Genomic DNA, 19,992 nt, shown 5'->3' with positions numbered 1-19,992 from the left:
GTCTGTGTGTGTGTCTGTGTCTGTGTGTGTGTGTTTGTCTGTGTGTGTGTCTGTGTGTGTCTGCCTGTTTGTCTGTGGGTGTGTGTCTGTGTGTGTCTGCCTGTTTGTCTGTGTGTGTCTGTCTGTGTGTGTGTCTGTGTGTCTGTGTGTGTGTCTGTCTGTGTGTCTTGTCTGTGTGTGTCTGTGTGTTTGTCCGTGTGTGTCTGTGTGTGACTGTGTTTGTGTGTGTGTGTATGTATGTTTTTCTGTGTGTGTATGTGTTTGTCTGTGTTTGTCTGTGTGTGTGTCTGTGTGTGTCTCTGTGTTTGTCTGTGTGTGTCTGTGTGTGTCTGTGTGTCTCTCTTTGTGTGTGTGTGTCTTTATGTGTGTGTGTCACTTTTTCTGTGTGTGTCTCTTTGTGTGTGTCTCTTTGTGTGTGTGTGTCTCTTTGTGTGTGTGTGTCTTTGTGTGTGTGTGTGTCTGTGCGTGTGTCTGTGTCTGTGTGTGTGAGTGTGTCTGTGTATGTCTGTGTGTGTGTCTGTGTGTGTGTCTGTGTGTGTGTGTATCTGTGTGTGTCTGTGTGTGTGTCTGTGTGTGTGAGTGTGTCTGTGTGTCTGTGTGTGTGTGGTAGTGTAGTGGTTAGCGCTACGCTGCGCTATGCACCAGGTGACCCGGGTTCAATTCCCGCTCACGGCCAATATCAGTGACGATTCTCTGAACCGGTCCTGGGCCTCCCCTAGGTCGACTCAGCCTCAAATGAGTACCTTGTGCAGTGTGTAAACATCGCTAGCACTGGGGAGACAAAGGCGGCCGGGTGAGGTCCTGGCCACCCACCCCCTCGTGTGCCGTACCAGCCTTCATAGGTGCTCGCTAACAGCACTTGCCCCATAAGTCTGTTACAGGCTATACGGGGGATCTTTGTGTTTGTGTGTGTGTTTGTGTGTATGTCCGTGTGTGTGTCTGTGGACCCCCCTAATGGAACATCTTCGCCGGTTAGAAACATTTCGGCTGGCCTGCCTACGATCAATCCTGGGTTTAACCTGCAGGCTGGATTGTGTGAGGAGCTCACAAATCCTTGAAAGATCTGGGCAAGGTCCCATCGGTGAGCTCCTCCGGCAGGCAAGGCTGCGATGGCTGGGTCATGTAGCCCGCATGCCCAGCCACCGCATGCCGAAACAGCTTTTGTTCGGCCGGATAGAGGGGGCTAAGCGGGCGCGGCACGGGCTAGAGAAGAGATGGAGTGATGTGGTACAGGAGGACGTGGAGCTGAGTGGACTTGCCGATGACTGGTACCAGCGGTGTCAAGATCGGCCTCTGTGGAGGAGGCTCGTGAAGGACGCTGCTACTGGGCAGTTGGAGGCAGTCGCCCTCCAACAACAACGGAGGGCGGAGGAGCGACGCTCACAACAACGAGCGGAGCGCCGGGTGGCTAAAGCAAAGCAGGTTGGCACAGTAGGGGGCACAGGTGGTGCATCAGCCACTCATCTCGGTCATCTCAGTCAGTCGACCCGTGGCACCTGGGTCTGCCCCGTGACCTCCTGCAAGTGGGCGTTCGACACTTCACGTGGCCTCAGGGTGCACATAGCCTGGCACAAGCGTCGTGGTGATGTCACCGCCACTTAGTGGCGAATGGCGGTTGTTGTTATTGTTGTTGTCTGTGTGTGTGTGTCCGGCAATAAGAACCCCGCTAACTCCTCGCTGGTACTGAATGCTAACGCTGCGGTGAGCAGTACCATGGAGCGAACGGCCAATTACAAAAATCGGCTCGACCCCTCCACGGCGCCTGTGGCCATCACAGCGGCCAAAAGGGGGGCTCTGGTAACCCCCCTTCGATTCAACGACCACAAAGCCACGGGAAAAATTTCCAGCTAAGCTCGTGCCGGAGGCCCTGGTGGGACAGACGTCTATGACGTCTCCTGGCCAAACCCCAATTGGCGGAAACAGGAAACTGAATCCGTACCCCCGGGATTTTTCCATAAACGGCAAAAAGCCACTGCGGGTGGCCACGTGGAATGTTCGAAACGCTCACCGCGGAGGAGAGGCTGCCACTCCTCTGTCGGGAGCTGGACCGGTACCGCCTGGATCTCTGTGGCATTCAGGAGGTCCGGTGGACCGGCTCTGGCTCCTGCCACCATGAGGGGGTGGACAGTCCTCTACTCGGGGCAGGAGACTGCCAAACAACAGGGAGTGGCTCTTCTTCTGAACAAAAGAATGAAGGGGGCGTGGGAGCGTGGCGGTGAAGTGTGGGAAGCTGTAAGCCCCAGGATACTTTGGGCTCGCCTTCCTATCAAGCAGAGGTGTGGAGTGGTGGTCGTGGTTTCTTATACCACCACCAAAGACGAACATCCGTGGAGGGATGCAGGCAAGGCCGATGAGTCAGATCCTTCTATGACCTCCTGTCACAGTTGCTGGCGAAATTGGCCCCTCGGGATAGAGTCATCTTGTTGGGTGACTTCAATGCACGAGTTGGTCATGATGCTGGCACCTGGTCTGGAGTGATTGGAGGGCATGGGCCAGATCAGCTAAATAAGAACGGTAGGAGGCTGCATAACTTTTGTGCAGCCCATGGGCTTGTAATTACCAACACGCTGTTCCGGCATCGGCGCATCCACACTACATCATGGATGCATGCCGGGTCCAAGCAAGAACATCTGCTGGACTACATAGTGACGGAACAGCGGATGCGGGCCCATGTCCTTGACACCAGGACCTACCGTGGAGCTGATCTGTCCACTGACCATCGACTAGTCATCTGTAAGATGCGCCTGCCATTCTTCCACTCCGGTGGTGGGTGTACACCCAGGACCCCATTCCAACCTAAAGTGGCCTGGCCTCAGTTATCTGATGAAAATTGCAAGCGAGAATTTCATCATCGCTTGCAGCTGGGATTAGCATCGTCCCCCACTCCTCCTTATGTCGAGGGGAAATGGGCGAGGTTTAGGACTGTGGCTCATGCAGCTGCAATGGCTGCTTTGGGCACACGGTCCAGACCTCATCAGAGACCCTGGCAGACAGAGGAGGTGTTCAGGCTGGCTGAGAAAAAAGCGATAGGCCCACTCTCGTCGGCTACAGAATCCCACGTCGGAGAATGAGGAGGCTTACCGCAGCCTTCGCTCGGAGGTTCGGAGAACCGTGAGGCACTGCAAGGATGGGTGGTGGTCGCGAGTTGCTGAGGAGATGGAGTCTGCCTCAGCAGCCCGCTATCACAAATCACTCTTTGATAACATCAAAAAAGTAACGTGCAGCGCCACACCGATTACCATCATTAGGGGAGTGATCTGATCTCCGAAAAGGAACAGGTTTGAAAGATTTGCTGAGCATTTCTGTGAGGCTTTAGGGGAGGGGAAATCCCTCAGCCAGGAAAACATCGTGGCACAAAGTGGGGATGACCCTGCTGAGGCTACGGTGCCTCAAATATTGGAAGAAGTCACCCCCTGTGAGTGGCTGGCTGAGGTGCCATCTGTTGAGGAAGTACTGAAGGCGATCCAGGCACTGGGCAGAGATGATCTCCCAAGCGAAATGCTGAGGGAGGGTGGCGTTTGTGCACAGACTGCCCTACATGACATCATAACAACAGTCTGGGCCACTGGACGGGTTCCACAAGATTGTAAGGATGCCCTGGTGGTCCCCCTCTTTAAGAAGTGGGACCGCACAGACTGTAACAACTACAGGGGCATCTCACTCCTCAGTGTGCCGGGAAAGGTCCTGGCAAGGATTATTCAACATCGCCTTGCCAGGCACGCTGAGGAGAGGCTTGCGGAGCCCCAATGCGGTTTCAGGAAAGGGCGGTCCTGCACAGATGCCATATTTTAAGTCCATCTGCTACAGCAGAGGTTTAGGGAATTCCAACAAGACCTACATCTCTGATTTATTTTTGGCACAGAAGGGGGCACAGGTGGTGCATCAGCCAGTCATCTCAGTAATTTGACCCATGGCACCTGGGTTCTGTCACGTGACCTAGTTCCAGCGGGCATCCAACACTTCACTTGGCCTCAAGGTGCACATGGCCTGGCACAAGCGTCGAGGTGACGTCACCGCCACTTAGTGGCGAATGGCGGGTACTGGGATTGGTCTGTGTGTGTGTGTGTCTGTGTGTGTGTGTCTATGTGTATATGTCTGTGTGCGTGTCTGTGTGTCTCTGTCTGTGTGTGCGTGTCTGTGTGTGTGTGTCTGTGTGTGTCTGTGTGTGTGGGGAGCGGTAGTGTAGCAGTTAGCGCGCTGCGCTATGAACCTGGCGACCCGGGTTCGATTCCCGCTCACGGCCAACACCAGTGACGATTATCTGAACCGGTCCCAGGCCTCCCCTAGGTCGACTCAGCCTCAAATGAGTACCTGGTGCTGTGTGTAAACATTGCCAATAGGGAGACAAAGGCGGTCGGGCGTGGTGCTGGCCACCCACCCCCTCGTGTACCGTTCCGGCCTTCATAGGTGCTCGCTAACAGCACTTGCCCCTACAGTCTGTTAAGGCTATATGGGGGATCTTTGTCTGTGTGTGTGTCTGTGTGTGTGTCTGTGTGTGTGTCTGTGTGTGCGTGTGCTGTCGGTGTGTGTGTGTCTGTGTGTGTCTGTGTGCCTGTGTGCCTGTGTGTGTCTGTGTGCCTGTGTGTGTCTGTGTGCCTGTGTGTGTCTGTGTGCCTGTGTGTGTGTCTGTGTGCCTGTGTGTGTGTCTGTGTGCCTGTGTGTGTGTCTGTCTGTGTGTTTCTGTGTGTGTGTCTGTCTGTGTGTTTCTGTGTGTGTGTGTCTGTCTGTGTGTGTGTGTCTGTGTGTGTCTGTGTGTGTGTCTGTCTGTGTGTTTCTGTGTGTGTGTCCGTGTGTTTTTCCGATGAGAGTCTCCCATTCTGTTGTTTGATCGTGGCTCGAATTCCTAGCCTGGCGGCTCCGGTTACAAATCCCAACTCCTGACACCTGCCTGGCTCAAGAAATACGAGTTTACAAAGTGTGTAAAGGTGTACACTAGGTGTGTGTGTACTAGGTGTGTGGGTATACTAGGTGTGTGTGTACTAGGTGTTTGTGTGTATGTACTAGGTGTGTGTGTACTAGGTGTGTGTGTGTACTAGGTGTGTGTGTGTGTGTACTAGGTGTTTATGTACTAGGTGTGTGTGTACTAGGTGTGTGTGTGTACTAGGTGTGTGTGTGTGTGTGTCTGTACTAGGTGTATGTGTGTCTGTACTAGGTATGTGTGTGTACTAGGTGTGTGTGTGTACTAGGTGTGTGTGTGTACTAGGTGTGTGTACTAGGTGTGTGTGTGTGTGTACTAGGTGTGTGTGTACTAGGTGTGTGTGTGTGTGTACTAGGTGTGTGTGTTCTAGGTGTGTGTGTGTGTACTAGGTGTGTGTGTGTGTACTAGGTGTGTGTGTGTACTAGGTGTATGTGTGTCTGTACTAGGTGTGTGTGTGTACTAGGTGTGTGTGTACTAGGTGTGTGTACTAGGTGTGTGTTCTAGGTGTGTGTGTGTGTACTAGGTGTATGTGTCTGTACTAGGTGTGTGTGTGTACTAGGTGTGTGTGTGTGTGTACTAGGTGTGTGTACTAGGTGTGTGTTCTAGGTGTGTGTGTACTAGGTGTGTGTGTGTGTGTACTAGGTGTGTGTGTGTGTACTAGGTGTATGTGTGTCTGTACTAGGTGTGTGTGTACTAGGTGTGTGTGTACTAGGTGTGTGTGTGTACTAGGTGTGTGTGTGTGTACTAGGTGTGTGTGTGTACTAGGTGTGTATGTGTGTGTACTAGGTGTGTGTGTACTAGGTGTGTGTGTGTACTAGGTGTGTGTGTACTACGTGTGTACTAGGTGTGTGTGTACTAGCTGTGTGTGTGTGTACTAGGTGTGTGTGTGTGTACTAGGTGTGTGTGTACTAGGTGTGTGTGTACTAGGTGTGTGTGTACTAGGTGTGTGTGTGTGTGTGTACTAGGTGTGTGTGTACTAGGTGTGTGTGTGTACTAGGTGTGTGTGTACTAGGTGTGTGTACTAGGTGTGTGTGTACTAGGTGTGTGTACTAGGTGTGTGTGTGTGTACTAGGTGTGTGTGTACTAGGTGTGTGTGTGTACTAGGTGTGTGTACTAGGTGTGTGTGTGTGTACTAGGTGTGTGTGTACTAGGTGTGTGTGTACTAGGTGTGTGTGTGTGTACTAGGTCTGTGTGTTCTAGGTGTGTGTACTAGGTGTGTGTGTGTGTGTACTAGGTGTATGTGTGTCTGTACTAGGTGTGTGTGTGTACTAGGTGTGTGTGTGTACTAGGTGTATGTGTGTACTAGGTGTGTGTGTACTAGGTGTGTGTGTGTGTGTACTAGGTGTGTGTGTGTGTACTAGGTGTGTGTGTGTACTAGGTGTGTGTGTGTGTACTAGGTGTGTGTGTGTACTAGGGGTGTTTGTGTAACAGGTGTATGTGTGTACTAGGTATGTGTACTAGGTGTGTGTACTAGGTGTGTGTGTATACTAGGTGTGTGTACTACGTGTGTGTACTAGGTGTGTGTGTACTAGGTGTGTGTGTGTACTAGGTGTGTGTGTAAGTGTACTAGGTGTGTGTGTGTACTAGGTGTGTGTGTACTAGGTATGTGTGCGTGTACTCGGTGTGTGTACTAGGTGTGTGTACTAGCTGTGTGTGTACTAGGTGTGTGTGTGTATACTAGGTGTGTGTGTGTACTAGGTGTGTGTACTAGCTGTGTGTGTACTAGGTGTGTGTGTATACTAGGTGTGTGTGTGTATGTACTAGGTGTGTGTACTAGGTGTGTTTGTGTACTAGGTGTGTGTGTGTACTAGGTGTGTGTACTAGGAGTGTGTGTGTACTAGGTGTGTGTGTGTGTGAACTAGGTGTGTGTGTGTGTATACTAGCTGTGTGTATACGAGGTGTATGTGTACTAGGTGTGTGTGTGTGTACTTGGTGTGTGTGTACTAGGTGTGTGTGTACTAGGTGTGTATGTGTGTGTACTAGGTGTGTGTGTGTGTATACTAGGTGTGTGTACTAGGTGTGTGTGTACTAGGTGTGTGTGTACTAGGTGTGTGTGTGTACTAGGTGTGTGTGTGTGTGTATACTAGGTGTGTGTGTACTAGGTGTGTGTGTGTGTACTAGGTGTGTGTGTACTAGGTGTGTGTGTACAAGGTGTGTGTGTGTGTACTAGGTGTGTGTGTACAAGGTGTGTGTGTGTACTAGGTGTGTGTGTACTAGGTGTGTGTGCGTCTACTAGGTGTGTGTGTACTAGGTGTGTGTGTGTGTACTAGGTGTGTGTGTACTATGTGTGTGTGTACTAGGTGTGTGTGTACTAGGTGTGTGTGTGTACTAGGTGTGTGTGTGTATACTAGGTGTGTGTGTATACTAGGTGTGTGTGTGTACTAGGTGTGTGTGTGTACTAGGTGTGTGTGTACTAGGTGTGTGTGTACTAGGTGTGTGTGTGTACTAGGTGTGTGTGTACTAGGTGTGTGTGTGTACTAGGTGTGTGTGTGTGTACTAGGTGTGTGTGTGTGTGTACTAGGTGTGTGTGTGTGTACTAGGTGTGTGTGTGTACTAGGTGTGTGTGTGGACTAGGTGTGTGTGTACTAGGTGTGTGTGTACTAGGTGTGTGTGTGTACTAGGTGTGTGTGTACTAGGTGTGTGTGTACTAGGTGTGTGTGTACTAGGTGTGTGTGTACTAGGTGTGTGTGTATACTAGGTGTGTGTGTACTAGGTGTGTGTGTACTAGGTGTGTGTGTGTACTAGGTGTGTGTGTACTATGTGTGTGTGTACTAGGTGTGTGTGTACTAGGTGTGTGTGTGTACTAGGTGTGTGTGTGTATACTAGGTGTGTGTGTATACTAGGTGTGTGTGTACTAGGTGTGTGTGTATACTAGGTGTGTGTGTGTACTAGGTGTGTGTGTGTGTGTACTAGGTCTGTGTGTACTAGGTGTGTGTGTACTAGGTGTGTGTGTGTACTAGGTGTGTGTGTACTAGGTGTGTGTGTGTACTAGGTGTGTGTGTGTGTACTAGGTGTGTGTGTGTGTGTACTAGGTGTGTGTGTGTGTACTAGGGGTGTGTGTGTACTAGGTGTGTGTGTGTACTAGGTGTGTGTGTACTAGGTGTGTGTGTGTACTAGGTGTGTGTGTGTACTAGGTGTGTGTGTACTAGGTGTGTGTGTACTAGGTGTGTGTGTGTGTACTAGGTGTGTGTGTACTAGGTGTGTGTGTGTGTACTAGGTGTGTGTGTGTGTACTAGGTGTGTGTGTACTAGGTGTGTATGTGTGTACTAGGTGTGTGTGTGTACTAGGTGTGTGTGTGTACTAGGTGTGTGTGTACTAGGTGTGTGTGTACTAGGTGTGTGTATGTGTGTACTAGGTGTGTGTGTACTAGGTGACTCCGTAGTAGTGTTAGTAGTGCCTGGTTCCAGGGTGCAGCAGCAAACACCGCCACTGTGGGATACAAAGGCGGCCGGGCGTGGTGCTGTCCACCCGCCACCCTGCCTGCCGCTAAAACTCGCTAGGAGCACTTGCCCCCAATAGTATCTGTGGGCCACACGGGGGATCTTTGTCAATATCTGTGTGCATATACTTTGAACACAATTCACACCGCTGTACTGCTGATGACAGTGTTCAATTAGCACCTCAGTTAGCGGCAGCTTCAGAGGATTACAATGACACTGAGAGCCTGGGTTCGAGCCCTGGGTCTGGGTGTCTCTCTGTGTCTCTGTGGGTTCACGATGGTCGTGTCAGAGACACTGAGAGTCTGGGTTCGAGCCCTGGGTCTGGGTGTCTCTCTCAGGGGGTTCACAATGGCCGTGTCGGAGACACTGAGAGTCTGGGTTCGAGCCCTGGGTCTGGGTGTCTCTCTCAGGGGGTCCACAATGGCCGTGTTGGAGACACTGAGAGTCTGGGTTCGAGCCCTGGGTCTGGGTGTCTCTCTCTCTCTCTCAAGGGGGTTAACGATGGCCATGTCAGAGACACTGAGAACCTGGGTTCGAGTCCTGGGTCTAGGTCTCTCTCTCTCTCAGGGGGTTCACAATGGCCGTGTCAGAGACAGTGAAATCCTGGGTTCGAGCCCTGGGTCTGGGTGTCTCTCTCTATCTCAGGGGGTTCACAATGGCCGTGTCGGAGACACTGTGAACCTGGGTTCGAGCCCTGGGTCTGGGTGTCTCTCTCTCTCTCAGTGGGTTCATAGTGGCCGTGTCAGAGACACTGAGAACCTGGGTTCAAGCCCTGGGTCTGGGTGTCTCTGTGGGTTCACGATGGCCGTGTCGGAGACACTGAGAGTCTGGGTTCAAGCCCTGGGTCTGGGTGTCTCTCTCTCTCTCAGGGGGTTCACGATGGCCGTGTCAGAGACAGTGAAATCCTGGGTTCGAGTCCTGGGTCTGGGTGTCTCTCTCTATCTCAGGGGGTTCACAATGGCCGTGTCGGAGACACTGTGAACCTGGGTTCGAGCCCTGGGTCTGGGTGTCTCTCTCTCTCTCAGTGGGTTCATAGTGGCCGTGTCAGAGACACTGAGAACCTGGGTTCAAGCCCTGGGTCTGGGTGTCTCTGTGGGTTCACGATGGCCGTGTCGGAGACACTGAGAGTCTGGGTTCAAGCCCTGGGTCTGGGTGTCTCTCTCTCTCTCAGGGGGTTCACGATGGCCGTGTCAGAGACAGTGAAATCCTGGGTTCGAGTCCTGGGTCTGGGTGTCTCTCTCTCTCAGGGGGTTCATAGTGGCCGTGTCGGAGACACTGAGAACCTGGGTTCGAGCCCTGGGTCTGGGTGTCTCTCTGTGTCTCTGAATTGCTTCACGATGGCCGTGTCGGAGACACTGAGAGTCTGGGTTCGAGCCCTGGGTCTGGGTGTCTCTCTCTCTCTCAGGGGGGTTAACGATGGCCATGTCAGAGACACTGAGAGTCTGAGTTCGAGTCCTGGGTCTGGGTGTCTCTCTCTCTCAGGGGGTTCATAGTGGCCGTGTCGGAGACACTGAGAACCTGGGTTCGAGCCCTGGGTCTGGGTGTCTCTCTGTGTCTCTGAATTGCTTCACGATGGCCGTGTCGGAGACACTGAGAGTCTGGGTTCGAGCCCTGGGTCTGGGTGTCTCTCTCTCTCTCTCAGGGGGGTTAACGATGGCCATGTCAGAGACACTGAGAGTCTGGGTTCGAGTCCTGGGTCTAGGTGTCTCTGTCTCAAGGGGTTAACAATGGCCGTGTCAGAGACACTGAGAGTCTGGGTTCGAGCCCTGGGTCTGGGTGTCTCTCTGTGTCTCAGGGGGTTCTCAATGGCCGTGTCAGAGACAGTGAAAACCTGGGTTCGAGCCCTGGGTCTGGGTGTCTCTCTATCTCTCAGGGGGTTCACAATGGTCGTGTCAGAGACACTGAGAACCTGGGTTCGAGCCCTGGGTCTGGGTGTCTCTCTATCTCTCAGGGGGTTCACAATGGTCGTGTCAGAGACACTGAGAGCCTGGGTTCGAGCCCTGGGTCTGGGTGTCTCTCTCTCTCTCAGGGAGTTCACGATGGCCGTGTTAGATACACTGAGAACCTGGGTTCGAGCCCTGGGTCTGGGTGTCTCTCTGTGTCTCTGAATTGCTTCACGATGGCCGTGTCGGAGATACTGAGAGTCTGGGTTCGAGCCCTGGGTCTGGGTCTCTCTCTCTCTCAGGGGGTTCACAATGGCCGTGTCGGAGACAGTGAAATCCTGGGTTCGAGCCCTGGGTCTGGGTGTCTCTCTCTCTCTCAGGGGGTTCACAATGGCCGTGTCAGAGACACTGAAAACCTGGGTTCGAGCCCTGGGTCTGGGTGTCTCTCTCTCTCTCAGGGGGGTTCTTGATGGCCGTGTCAGAGACAGTGAAATCCTGGGTTCGAGCCCTGGGTCTGGGTGTCTCTCTCTCTCTCAGGGGGGTTCACAATGGTCGTGTCAGAGACACTGAGAACCTGGGTTCGATCCCTGGGTCTGGGTGTCTCTCTCAGGGGGGTTCACGATGGCCGTGTCAGAGACAGTGAAATCCTGGGTTCGAGCCCTGGGTCTGGGTGTCTCTCACTCTGTGTCTAAGTTGTGCGGCCTGTCCCCATGTAGACAAAGATCCCCCGTGTAGCCTTTACAGACTGTTGTGGCCAATGCTGTTTGCGAGCCCCATTGAAGGCAGGCACAGCACCACGCCCGGCCGCCTTTGTCTCCCCAGTGACGATGTTTACTACACCAAATTTTGATTTCAAGCTTTCGTGACTGCAGGCATTTATATTATTGGTTCTTTCGGTAAAGTCACCACGTTTGAAGGGAAACAATAAAAAAATAGAAAATAATATTTTTTAAATTACTTTATTGTTTCCCTTCTACGTGACTTTACCGAAAGAACCAAGAACGTAATACATCTACACCAGGTTACTCGTTTGAGGCTGAGTAAACCTAGGGGAGGAGGCCCAAGACCAGGTTCAGAGAATCTTCACCCGAGGTGCTGATCGCTGTGAGCTGGAATCGAACTCAGGTCGCAGGGTGCCTAGGTAGTAGGTAAGGGCTTGCCCTCATCTTACCTGAACGCAATTGACATTGTAGCGAATTATCCAGGCTGGATAAGGAAGATTTAAGGAAGGTACAACAACAACAACAGTTTGTGTGTACTGTGTGTGTGTGTGCTGTGTGTGTGTGCTGTGTGAGTGTACTGTGTGTGTGTGTACTGTGTGTGTGCTGTGTGTGTACTGTGTGAGTGTACTGTGTGTGTGTGTGTGCTGTGTGAGTGTACTGTGTGTGTGTACTGTGTGTGTGCTGTGTGTGTGTACTGTGTGTGTGTGCTGTGTGTGTGCTGTGTGTGTGTGTGTACTGTGTGTGTGGTGTGTGTGTGTACTGTGTGTGCTGTGTGTGTGTACTGTGTGTGTGTGCTGTGTGTGTACTGTGTGTGTGTGCTGTGTGTGTGCTGTGTGTGTGCTGTGTGTGTGTGTGTACTGTGTGTGTGGTGTGTGTGTGTACTGTGTGTGCTGTGTGTGTGTACTGTGTGTGTGTGCTGTGTGTGTACTGTGTGAGTGTACTGCGTGTGTGTACTGTGTGAGTGTACTGTGTGAGTGTGCTGTGTGTGTGTACTGTGTGTGTACTGTGTGTGTGTACTGTGTGTGTACTGTGTGTGTGCTGTGTGTGTGTACTGTGTGTGTACTGTGTGAGTGTACTGTGTGTGTGTACTGTGAGTGTACTGTGTGTGTGAGTGTACTGTGTGTGTGTACTGTGTGAGTGTACTGTGTGTGTACTGTGTGTGTGCTGTGTGTGTGTACTGTGTGAGTGTACTGTGTGTGTGTGTGTACTGTGTGTGTGCTGTGTGTGTGTACTGTGTGAGTGTACTGTGTGTGTACTGTGTGTGTGTGCTGTGTGTGTGTACTGTGTGTGTGGTGTGTGTGTGTACTGTGTGTGCTCTGTGTGTGTACTGTGTGTGTGTACTGTGTGTGTGTGTGCTGTGTGTGTGCTGTGTGTATGCTGTGTGTGTGTGTGTACTGTGTGTGTGTGCTGTGTGTGTGCTGTGTGTGTGTGTACTGTGTGTGTGTACTGTGTGTGTGTACTGTGTGTGTGTGAGTGTACTGTGTGTGTGTACTGTGTGAGTGTACTGTGTGTGTACTGTGTGTGTGTGCTGTGTGTGTGTACTGTGTGAGTGTACTGTGTGTGTGTGTACTGTGTGTGTGCTGTGTGTGTGGTGTGTGTGTGTGTTGTGTGTGTACTGTGTGTGTACTGTGTGAGTGTACTGTGTGAGTGTACTGTGTGTGTGCTGTGTGTGTGTACTGTGTGTGTACTGTGTGTGTGTACTGTGTGTGTGTGCTGTGTGTGTGTACTGTGTGTGTGTGTGCTGTGTGAGTGTACTGTGTGTGTACTGTGTGAGTGTACTGTGTGTGTACTGTGTGTGTGTGTGTGCTGTGTGTGTGTACTGTGTGAGTGTACTGTGTGTGTGTACTGTGTGTGTGTACTGTGTGTGTGCTGTGTGTGTGTACTGTGTGTGTGTGCTGTGTGTGTGCTGTGTGTGTACTGTGTGTGTGTACTGTGTGTGTGTGTGTGCTGTGTGTGTGCTGTGTGTATGCTGTGTGTGTGTACTGTGTGTGTGCTGTGTGTGTGTGTGTACTGTGTGTGTACTGTGTGTGTGTGCTGTGTGTGTGTACTGTGTGTGTGTACTGTGTGTGTGCTGTGTGTGTGTACTGTGTGTGTGTGCTGTGTGTGTGCTGTGTGTGTACTGTGTGTGTGTACTGTGTGAGTGTGTGTGTACTGTGTGTGTGTACTGTGTGAGTGTGTGTGTACTGTGTGTGCGTGCTGAGTGTGTGTGTACTGTGTGAGTGTACTGTGTGTGTGTGTAATGTGTGTACTGTGTGAGTGTACTGTGTGTGTGTGTACTGTGTGTAGTGTGTGTGTACTGTGTGTGTACAGTGTGTGTGTACTGTGTGTACTGTGTGTGTACTGTGTGCGTACTCACAGACGTGTACACGTGTACTGTGTGTACTGTGTGTGTAGTGTGTGTGTGTACTGTGTGTGTACTGTGTGTGTGTACTCACAGGCGTGTACACGTGTACTGTGTGTACTGTGTGTGTGTACTCACAGGCGTGTACACGTGCACTGTGTGTGTACTGTGTGTACTGTGTGTGTGTACTGTGTGTGTACTGTGTGTGTGTACTGTGTGTGTACTGTGTGTGTACTCACAGAAGTGTACACGTGTACTGTGTACTGTGTGTGTACAGTGCGTGTACGGTGCGTACTGCGTGTACTCTGTGTGTACAGTGTGCACAGTATGTACAGTGTGTACAGTGAGTGTGCTCACAGACGTGTACACGTGCACTGTGTGTACTGTGTGTACAGTGCGTGTATTGTGTGTACAGTGTATACAGTGCGTGTACTCACAGACGTGTACACGTGTACTGTGTGTGCACTGTGTGTACAGTGCGTACAGTGTGGGCGGTGCGTGTACTCGGACGTGCACACGTGTACTGTATGTACAGTGTGTACAGTGTGTACAGTGCGTGTACTCACAGACGTGTACACGTGTCCGTCATTGTTCATGGCGATGTACAGTCGCGACTTCACTCCCTGGATCGCCACGATGCGGAGTCCAACGGGGATCAGGTTGAAGAGTGCTGCACCACCACCATCATCAGCATCATCATCAACATCACCAGCATCATCATCAACATCATCAGCATCATCACCACCATCATCATCAGCATCAACACCATCATCATCAACATCATCATCATTACCATCATCATCAACATCATCACCATCATCAACACCATCATCATCATCAACATCATCACCACCATCATCATCAGCATCAACACCATCATCATCAACATCATCATCATTACCATCATCATCAACATCATCAGCATCATCACCATCATCATCATCAACACCATCACCATCATCGCCACCATCATCACCATCATCATCATCACTATCATCATCAACACCATCATCACCACCATCATCATCATCAACATCACCATCATCATCATCAACACCATCATCACCATCATCATCACCATCATCACCATCATCACCATCATCATCAACAACATCATCATCATCAGCATCATCAACATCACCATCATCATCATCAACACCATCATCACCATCATCACCATCATCATCACCACCATCATCAACATCATCATCACCATCACCACCATCATCACCATCATCATCACCATCATCACCATCACCACCATCATCATTACCATCATCATCATCAACATCATCAGCATCATCATCATCACCAACATCAGCATCATCAACATCATCAACACCATCATCACCATCATCACCACCATCATCACCATCACCACCATCATGATCATCACCACCATCACCATCATCACCATCACCACCATCACCATCACAACCATCACCACCATCATCATCACCACCATCACCATCATCACCATCACCACCATCACCACCATCATCATCACCATCATCATCACCAACATCACCATCATCACCACCATCATCATCACCATCATCATCACCACCATCATCATCATCATCACCATCACTACCATCATCACCACCATCATCATCACCACCATCACCACCATCACCATCACCACCATAACCATCATCACCATCATCATCACCACCATCACCATCATCACCATCATAATCATCACCATCACCACCATCACCATCATCATCAATACCATCATCACCATCATCACCATCATCATCACCACCATCATCATCATCACCACCATCATCATCATCATCACCACCATCACCACCATCATGATCATCACCACCATCACCATCATCACCATCACCACCATCACCATCACAACCATCACCACCATCATCATCATCACCACCATCACCATCATCACCATCACCACCATCACCACCATCATCATCATCACCATCATCATCACCAACATCACCATCATCACCACCATCATCATCACCATCATCATCACCACCATCATCATCATCACCATCACTACCATCATCACCACCATCATCATCACCACCATCACCACCATCACCACCATCACCACCATCACCATCATCACCATCATCATCACCACCATCACCATCATCACCATCATAATCATCACCATCACCACCATCACCATCATCACCATCATCACCATCATCATCAATACCATCATCACCATCACCACCATCACCATCATCATCACCACCATCATCATCATCACCACCATCATCATCATCATCACCACCATCACCACCATCATCACCATCATCACCAACATCACCATCATCACCATCACCACCATCACCACCATCATCATAATCACGATCACCACCATCATCACCATCATCATCACCGCCATCACCATCATCACCATCACCACCATCACCACCATCACCATCATCACCACCATCACCACCATCATCACCATCACCACCATCACCATCATCACCACCATCACCACCATCACCATCACCGCCATCACCACCATCACCGCCATCACCACCATCACCATCATCACCATCATCATCACCACCATCATCACCATTATCATCATCACCATCATCACCAACATCACCATCATCACCATCACCGCCATCACCACCATCATCATAATCACCATCACCACCATCATCATCACCACCATCACCACCATCACCACCACCATCATCACCATCAGCACCATCACCACCACCATCACCATTAGGGGGGGGGGGGGGGGGTGATGGGTGGGTAAGTGATGGGGTGGGTGAGTGGGTGGATGAGTGGGTGAGTGAGTGGGTGGATGAATGAGTGAGTGAATGAGTAAATGAGTGAATGAATGAAGGATTGAATGAGTGAATGGATGAAGGAGTGAATAAGTGAAATATAGGATTGAGTGAATGAGTGGGTGAATGAAAGAGTGAATGGATGAGTGAAAGCGTGAATGAGTGAATGAATGAAAAGGTGAATGAGTGAATGAATGAGTGGATGAGTGAGTGAATTAGTGAATACGTTAATGAGTGAGTGAATCAGTGAATGAAATAAAGAGTGAATGAGTGAATGAATGATGGAGTGAGTGAGTGAATGAGTGAATGAATGAAGGAGTAAGTGAGTGAGTGGATGAGTGAATGAGTGAGTGAATGGGTGAATGAATTAATGAAAGAGTGAATGAGTGATTGAATGGGTGAATAAGTGAGTGAGTGAATGAGTGAGTGAATGAGTGAGTGAATGAGTGAGTGAATGAGTGAGTGAAAGAGTGAACGAGTGAATGAATGGAAGAGTGAGTGAATGCGTGAATGAATGAAGTAGTGAGTGAATTAATGAGTGAGTGAATGAATGAGTGAATGAATGGGTGAATGAATGAGTGAAAGGGTGAATGGGTGAATGATTGAAAGAGTGAATGGGTGAATGAATGAGTGAATGAAGGAGTGAATTAGTGAACTAGCGAACGATTCAGTGCTCCCATGCCTCTTCTGAGTGTCCTGATAGCGACGAATGAGTGGATGAGTGAGTGAATGAGTGAATACGTTAATGAGTGAGTGAATGAGTGAATGAAATAAAGAGTGAATGAATGATGGAGTGAGTGAGTGAATGAAATAAAGAGTGAATGAATGATGGAGTGAGTGAATGAGTGAATGAATGAAGGAGTGAGTAAGTGAGTGAGTGGATAAGTGAATGAGTGAGTGAATGGGTGAATGAATTAATGAAAGAGTGAATGAGTGATTGAATGGGTGAATAAGTGAGTGAGTGAATGAGTGAGTGAATGAGTGAGTGAATGAGTGAGTGAAAGAGTGAACGAGTGAATGAATGGAAGAGTGAGTGAATGCATGAAGTAGTGAGTGAATTAATGAGTGAGTGAATGAATGAGTGAATGAATGAAGGAGTGAGTGAATGAATGAGTGAGTGAATGGGTGAATGAATGAGTGAAAGGGTGAATGGGTGAATGATTGAAAGAGTGAATGGGTGAATGAATGAGTGAATGAAGGAGTGAATTAGTGAACTAGCGAACGATTCAGTGCTCCCATGCCTCTTCTGAGTGTCCTGATAGCGACGTCAAGGGGGATGGGGGGCGGGGCTTGATGGGGTGGGCGGGGTGGAGGGCGGGGCTTGATGCGGTGGGCGGGGTGGTGGGCGGGACTTGGGGTGTCTTGGGCCGATGGGGGGGCGGGACTTGAGAGTGGTGGGGGGCGTGGGCTTGGGGGAGGGGGCGGGGCTTGATCCGCTTGGCTGACCCCGTGACATTCTCTCCGTCGCCATGGGAACGGCGCTGCTCCTCTGGACCGAGGGAGATGGAGGGGAGGGGTGATGGGGGTGATGGGAGGGGAGGGGTGATGGGGGTGATGGGGGTGATGGGTGGGGTGATGGGGGTGATGGGGGTGATGGGTGGGGTGATGGGGGTGATGGGTGGGGAGGGGTGATGGGGGTGATGGGTGGGGAGGGGTGATGGGGGTGATGGGGGGTGATGGGTGGGGTGATGGGGATGATGGGTGGGGAGGGGTGATGGGTGGGGAGGGGTGATGGGGGTGATGGGGGGTGATGGGGTGGGGTGATGGGGGTGATGGGAGGGGTGATGGGGTGATGGGTGATGGGGGTGATGGGTGGGGAGGGGTGATGGGGGTGATGGGGGGGTAGGGGGTGATGGGTGGGTGGGGTGATGAGGGGTGATGGGGGGGTGATGGGGAGGTGATGGGGTGGGTGATGGGTGGGCGAGATGGGGGAGAAGGGGTGATGGGGGGGGGGTGATGTGGGGGGGATGGGAGGGGTGATTGTGTGTGTGTTGTGTGTGTGGTGTGTGTGTGTGTGGTGTGTGTGGTGTGTGGTGAGTGTGGTGTGTGCGTGGTGTGTGTGGTATGTGTGTGAGTGGGTGGGTGGGTGAGTAGGTGTGTGGGTGAGTGGTTGAGTGGGAAAGTGGGTGGGCGTTTGAGTGGGTGCGTGAGTGAGTGGGTAAGTGAGTAGGTGAGTGAGTGGGTGAGTGACTGAGTGAGTGGGTGAGTGAATGAGTGAGTGGGTGAGTGATTGAGTGAGTGGATGAATGAGTGACTGAGTGAGTGGGTGAGTGAGTGGGTGAATGAGTGAGTGGGTAAGTGAGTGAGTAGGTGAGTGAGTGGGTGAGTTACTGAGTGAGGGAGTAAGTAGTTGAGTGAGTAAGTGAGTGACTGAGTGAGTGGGTGAGTGAGTGAGTGAGTGTCTGAGTGAGTGAGTGAGTGTCTGAGTGAGTGAGTGGGTGAGTGAGTGAGTGAGTGAAAGACTGAGTGAGTGAGTGGGTGAGTGAGTGAGTGACTGAGTGAGTGAGTAGGTGAGTGACTGAGTAAGTGAGTGGGTGAGTGAGTGGGTGAGTGAGTGAGTGAGTGACTGAGTTGGTGATTGAGTGAGTGGGTGAGTGAGTGACTGAGTGAGAGGGTGAGTGAGTGGATGAGTGATTGAGTGGGGGAGTGAGTGAGTGAGTGGGTGAGTGAGTGCGTGGGTGGGTGAGCGAGTGACTGAGTGAGTGAGTGGGTGATGGAGTGAGTGGGTGAGTGAGTGGATGAGTGAGTGAGTTAGTGGGTGAGTGAGTGGGTGAGTGAGTGAGTGGGTGAGTGAGTGGGTGAGTGAGTGGGTGGGTGAGTGAGTGAGTGGGTGGGTGAGTGAGTGACTACGTGACTGAGTGAGTGAGTAGGTGAGTGACTGAGTGAGTGGGTGAGTGAGTGACTGAGTGAGTGAGGGGGTGAGTGAGTGAGTGAGTGACTGAGTTAGTGATTGACTGAGTGGGCGAGTGAGTGACTGAGTGAGTGAGTGAGTGACTGAGTGAGTGAGTTAGTGACTTAGTGAGTGAGTGAGTGGATGAGTGAATGGGTGAGCGATTGAGTGGGTGAGTGAGTGAGTTAGTTGGTGAGTGTCTGAGTGAGTGACTGAATGAGTGAGTGACTGACTGAGTGAATGAGTGACTGAGTGAGTGAGTGGGTAAGTGAGTGAGTGACTGAGTGAGTGAGTGAGTGACTGAGTGAGTGAGTGAGTAGGTGAGTGACTGAGTGAGTGGGTAAGTGAGTGACTGAGTGACTGAGTGAGTGAGTAGGTGAGTGACTAAGTGAGTAGGTGAGTGACTGAGTGAGTGACTGAGTGGGTGAGTGAGTGACTGAGTGAGTGAGTAGGTGAGTAACTGAGTGATTGAGTGGGTGAGTGACTGAGTGACTGAGTGAGCGAGTGAATGACTGAGTGACTGAGTGAGTGAGTGGGTCAGTGAGTGGGTGAGTGACTGAGTGAGTGGTTGAGTGACTGAGTGACTGAGTGGCTGAGTGAGTGAGTGAGTGGGTGACTGAGTGGGTGACTGAGTGACTGACTGAGTGACTGAGTGAGTGACTGAGTGAGTGACTGAGTGACTGAGTGGGTGACTGAGTGACTGAGTGGGTGACTGAGTGGGTGACTGAGTGAGTGAGTGAGTGACTGAGTGACTGAGTGAGTGAGTGAGTGACTGAGTGAGTGACTGAATGACTGACTGAGTGACTGAGTGAGTGACTGAGTGACTGACTGACTGAGTGACTGAGTGAGTGACTGAGTGGGTGACTGAGTGGGTGACTGAGTGAATGAGTGAGTGACTGAGTGAGTGACTAAGTGACTGAGTGAGTGAGTGACTGAGTGGGTGACTGAGTGACAGTGAGTGAATGAGTGAGTGACTGAGTGACTGAGTGACTGAGTGACTGAGTGA

At 51.0% G+C, this 19,992-nt stretch overlaps 1 protein-coding gene across 1 annotated transcript in view; it reads right to left on the bottom strand.

Moving 5' to 3' along the window:
• Positions 1–19,992, bottom strand: part of LOC116958045 (uncharacterized) — a 229,044-nt gene that overhangs the window by 8,312 nt on the left and 200,740 nt on the right. The window contains exon 5 of the mRNA XM_076055229.1: positions 13,871–13,974. Coding sequence (XP_075911344.1) covers positions 13,871–13,974 — 104 coding nt within the window. The remainder of the gene's footprint in view (positions 1–13,870; positions 13,975–19,992) is intronic.

The sequence above is a fragment of the Petromyzon marinus genome, chromosome 70 (assembly GCF_048934315.1).
Source record: "Petromyzon marinus isolate PM22_M1 ecotype Great Lakes invasive population chromosome 70, UKy_Petmar_22M1.pri1.0, whole genome shotgun sequence".
Classification (NCBI taxonomy): Eukaryota; Metazoa; Chordata; class Hyperoartia; order Petromyzontiformes; family Petromyzontidae; genus Petromyzon; species Petromyzon marinus.
This window is presented reverse-complemented; position numbering and strand designations above follow the sequence as displayed.